Raw genomic sequence first — 5,424 nt, forward strand, 5'->3', positions numbered from 1 at the left:
GAACTCCAGTCATTCCTTGGGTTTACCGGTTATTACCGGAGGTTCGTGAAGGACTATTCGAAAATAGTAAAACCACTTACCTCTCTCACCGCTGGCTATCCACCTCGGCGGAAGGGCTGCAAAGCCGGTCCAAATGATGGTAAATACCTAGACCCCAAGCAACCTTTCGGAGAACGTTGGAGTGACGCTTGTCAGCAAGCCTTTGAAGGAATAATTGAGAAACTCACCTCTGCACCCGTGCTCGGCTACGCTGATCCAAAGCTGCCCTACTTCCTCCATACAGACGCTAGCACCACAGGGTTGGGAGCCGCCTTGTATCAGGAACAGGGGGGAACCACACGTGCGGTTGCATATGCGAGCCGAGGTTTATCTAGAAGTGAGTCCAGATATCCGGCTCATAAATTGGAGTTTTTGGCCCTTAAATGGGCCATAACAGACAAATTTCATGATTATCTGTATGGCAATACTTTCACTGTTGTTACAGATAATAATCCTTTAACGTACCTGCTCACCTCAGCAAAGCTAGATGCCGCTAGCTACCGCTGGCTTGCAGCGTTGTCAACCTATACCTTCGACATCAAATACAGAGCTGGTAGACAGAATTTAGATGCGGATGGCCTATCCAGACGGCCTCACGAGGAACTTGTGGACGATGTGGCTTCTCAGGAGGAGTGCCAACGCATTGAGAAGTTCAGGTCTCATCATCTATCATCTGTAAGGGATGCTGAGCCTCACCTTCTCCTCGCAGACACTGTCACTGCAGCCTGTCAGAGACACACAGCTTTGTTAGATGATGCCCCACCTTTTGGCCTTGTGCAGTCTCTTGCTATGTCTTCCACGGTCATTCCTACTGTCTTTGAGGAGGAAGATCTAAACAACGGTCTTCTAACAATTCCCAAGTACAGTCATTCTGATCTCATGCAGGCACAAAGAGACGATTCTATCATTGGTAAAGTCATCAGCCTATTAGAATCAGGAAGTAACATACCTGCTGGCTTCAAAGCCGACTCCTCTGACCTCCATTTGATCTTGAAGGAATGGAAGCGTCTTGAGCTTAAAGATGACCTTCTTTACCGGAAGCGTTTTTCTGGAACTGAATCCATCATGCAGTTCGTCCTCCCTGAGGCCCTCAGGTCCACTGTGTTGCAAAATCTTCATGACAATATGGGCCATCTAGGGATGGAGCGGACAGTAGAGCTTGTAAGGTCTCGTTTCTATTGGCCGAGGATGGCCTCAGACGTCGAAAGAAAGATAAAGATGTGTGAGAGATGTGTCCGCAGAAAAGCCCCACCTGATAAGGCGGCGCCGCTTGTAAACATCCAGACCACCAGGCCCTTGGAGCTCGTATGCATGGACTTCCTCTCATTAGAGCCTGATAGCAAGAACACAAAAGACATATTAGTGATCACGGACCACTTTACTAAGTACGCGGTGGCCATCCCCACAAGAGATCAAAAAGCTAGCACTGTAGCGAGGTGCCTGTGGGAACATTTCCTTGTGCACTACGGGTTCCCAGAGAGGTTGCACAGTGACCAAGGGAGAGATTTCGAGTCGCATACCATCCGAGAACTGTGTTTCCTTCTAGGCATACGAAAGGTGAGAACCAGCCCGTATCACCCGAGAGGGAACCCGGTAGAGCGCTACAACCGAACTCTACTTAGTATGTTGGGTACATTGAAGAACAGAGAGAAAACCCACTGGCGTGACTTTGTGAAGCCCCTCACACATGCTTATAACTGCACAAAAAATGATGTTACAGGCTTCTCCCCGTACGAGCTAATGTTTGGAAGACAGCCACGGCTGCCTGTGGATATTGCTTTTGGACTACCAGTTACCAACAAACAGACCCTCTCACATTCGCACTATGTGAAAACCTTGAAAAGTCATCTCAAGGAAAGCTACGAGGTAGCTACCAAGAACTCTCGCCAAGTGGCTGAGAAAAACAAGAGAAGGTTTGACAAGGTTATCCGTGAGTCCACATTGGATGTTGGAGACCGGGTCTTAGTCCGAAATCTTCGTCTCAGAAGTAAACACAAACTGGCAGACCGTTGGGAGCCAACAGTGTACGTAGTCACCAAGAGGATGGGAGACTTGCCTGTGTATACATTGAAACCAGAGAAAGAAGATGGTCCCCTGAGAACGCTGCACAGAGATCTTTTGCTCCCTTGTGGTTTCCTTTCGCAGGCGGAAGAGGAGGAGCCTGAGCGTATCAGTAAACCACATAGACCACAAACTCGACAAAGTGTCATTCAAGCTGAGGCAAACGACTCGATCCAAGAGGATGATGATGATGAAGTCTGTTATCAGTTTGAACCATCGCAAGAGATAAAAGAGACACATTTCATCAAGATATATGACACACCAATACTGAAACCAGGAAAACAAAAGGAGGAACTTGGGAAACCTGGAAGAGAACCTGACAAACACTTACCGGAAATGTCCACTGGAGCCCCACACTTACCTGGAAGTCCGTCCATGGAGAGGCCAAGTGATGGAGAGCCCAGCCCAGAATCACCTGAAAGAGAAAATGAAAGTGAATCAAATGAATCAAATGTCGAACATGGAGTCACAGCAGATGAGCCGCCTGGTAGTGAAGAAACTGACCATGAGGCAGGAGACAGCCTCTTTAACCAGCCTCCATCCATGCCAGATAACACCTTGGCGGATGGGTCAGACCTACCTGGAATGAGCTCCATGCAGACAGAAAGTCAAAACGTGGCTGAAACAGAGATGAGAGACCAGGTTGATGAGCAACCAGTGACTGTGACTCAAAGCAATGACTCAGACCTGTCGCAGTCCATACGGAGATCTGAGAGACTTCGTCAGCCACCAAAAAGACTTGACTATTCTCAGTTAGGCAGTCCATTAGTCACAGTCGTTCGATCACTTTTCCAAGGGTTAAGTGAAGCCTTTATTGATTCCCTGAATAATGACAATAATTGGTCCCAGAGTCAAGCTTTTGGAATGACCACTCCTATTGTAGAGTAGTAACATGCAACGGGACGTGCATGGGAATAAAAAGGGGAGGGTGTAACCCAGTAGATAATATTGTTGTTTCCTTTAAAATATATTTTTGATTAATTAACCCTCTTTAGTTTATTATTCTGTCAATAATATTAATTTTGCACACACTCAGTCATTAATTGTTGCATTATAAAAAAAAGTAGATGTATGATTTTTAAGAAAAAGTAGTCCCACCCTGTTCTCGCGAGAGTTACAGTGCGGAGTGAGAGCGCAGAGTTAGCGTGGTGCGGAGTGAGAGCAGAGAGTCAGAGCAGCGGTACGAGCAGATGAGAGACACGGAGGAGAAAGTTAATAAGAAGTCACGAAAATGGCGGTTGTTAACTAACTTATCAACACAAAATAACCTTGGAAAGTGTACCTACCTGAAGCAGAGAGGTGGTCGAGGACCCGTGAGTTATTGTTTTCGGCAGAGACTTGGTGAGTTGCTCGAGCTAGCTAGCGCTAGCGCATGCTAACTGTAGTAGCCACATGGTGATTCAACATGTGAGAGGGCAGAAAACTTGTTGATACATGAACGTGACCTGCCGCTACTGTTTACTGTGTGTTTTAAGAGTTAAAGCTGCATATTTTGCTCTGATAACCTGATGAAAAACGAGGTGTGCTATTTATTTTCCTGTATGTGTGTGTACTCATTCTGAGATGCACTTTAGGGTGTGTGTCTTGTTAAATACTGTTAAACATGTTCATTTATCAGAAAGGCAGAAACTCTGAAGCCTGAATTGATATTCTTATGTGTGTTAAAGGTGCATTTTGCTAATTTTCTGTTCATAATTCAATGGATATGTGTGAAATGGTTAAAGGATTAAAATGAACAATATTTCATGGTAAAGGAGCTAAAATTATCATAATTCATGGTTAAATAGCTAAGATAATTAATGTTGATTAAAAATGTGTGGAAATACTTAATTGAGAAAAAGAAAAGAACTGTACAGTTTAAAAGATAATTCATTTAATCACTATTGTGTTCCAGTAGTGTGTTGAGATATATGTATTGAATATGACCATAAGAGAAGTTTGATGATTCTATGTAGTGATAGCTCTGTCTTTATACAGGCTAGGTTTTTTGAGAACCTTCAGAAACCTTTAGATGTGGATCTGGATTCTCCTGGTTGATGGAGATGGCGAGCTAGTGAAACCCCCTTACCCAAAGGAGTAGAGAACCCGTACCTGAGCCTGAAGAGGACATCCCGCCCCTTCTTCACCTTAACTGAGTGTGCCTGTGGTAGGACCACCACACACACACCTGACTCCTGAACCCCTGACTCTTTCAACTTCCCCTGACTTGACTTACATACATTTGACTGAAGCGCGCTGACATTCAAGGACATTCAAGGACATTCAAGGAACATTCAAGGACATTCAAGGAACATTTAAAGGAACATTACGTTTCCATTTGGACACTTTTATTTGGTTTTATGTTAAAGAAAGACTGTGAAATATTGAGCAATCAGATGTCATTGCACTGAATTTTATTTTATTTTCATACAGTTCAATACAGTCAACTTACTTTCAACGTACTTCGTGGCTCCATTTATTCATTGTGTCTGTGACTTCCTCTTTAAACCCTCCTCTACGAACCTAGTCACTGGTCCAAAACTCTGTAGTACCTAGCGGGTTACACAAGCAGACAGGTCATATAGGTGCAACGTCAGGAATTGCTCCCTCTTTTAAATTTGAGCGAGCGTGGATCAATTTCACCGGAGCTGAATGAAATTTTAGGTGAGCGGAGAGCGGTCTTTGAACGGAGCTGTCTGGTATAACTTTGAGCGATGGAGCGAAGGAGCGAACACCCACGTAAGCGGGGAGCGGAAATTCTCGCCGCTCAGCTCCGCTCACATGCCCTGCTGACGTTAGAGCAGGGGTACTCAAATACAAATCTTGAAGGGCCACATAGATTTTTTTTCAATGACTCAAAGGTCCATGTATTGAGGCTGGTCAGGCCACATGCAATAATACTGTAATATTCAAAACAAAATGTCCTTTTCATTGTAAACAACAAAATACGAACAGAAATTAAATGTAATTTCTATTTTAACATAAATTAAAATACATAGTTGAATATTTCCTCTTTTGGTTTGCCTTCAAACATTGTGTCCATCACTTCATGCATTATTTTATTTCATTGTGACATAGATGTGACAAGAATCCTGCTTGCAGCTTGATATGACGATTTCAGTGGATTTATTTGTGTTGTGCTTATCTCTGAATTTTGTGGAAATGTCTCTTCAAAGTTCCTATGCTTCATCTCATAATACCGTTTCAAATTGGGAATCTGTATCACAGCTTTTCCTGGCATATTGTAATGCACCTTGTGGACTGTGGCGCAATGACTCTTGGGTATTCTCTTGGTGTAATTATGGTTCGTGAATGTGTCTGTGAATAAGATGATATGTAAGATGG

At 43.9% G+C, this 5,424-nt stretch overlaps 1 protein-coding gene across 1 annotated transcript; it reads left to right on the forward strand.

The window, feature by feature from the left end:
• Positions 1-312: 312 nt before the first annotated feature.
• LOC115580001 (uncharacterized protein K02A2.6-like) lies at positions 313-4,537 on the forward strand. Its single transcript, XM_030413806.1, has 2 exons — positions 313-3,441; positions 4,078-4,537. The coding sequence occupies exon 1, from the start codon at positions 829-831 to the stop codon at positions 2,986-2,988; it is 2,160 nt and encodes a 719-aa protein (XP_030269666.1). The 5' UTR covers positions 313-828; the 3' UTR covers positions 2,989-3,441; positions 4,078-4,537.
• Positions 4,538-5,424: the final 887 nt, after the last annotated feature.

The sequence above is a fragment of the Sparus aurata genome, chromosome 4 (genome assembly GCF_900880675.1).
Source record: "Sparus aurata chromosome 4, fSpaAur1.1, whole genome shotgun sequence".
Lineage (NCBI taxonomy): Eukaryota > Metazoa > Chordata > Actinopteri > Spariformes > Sparidae > Sparus > Sparus aurata.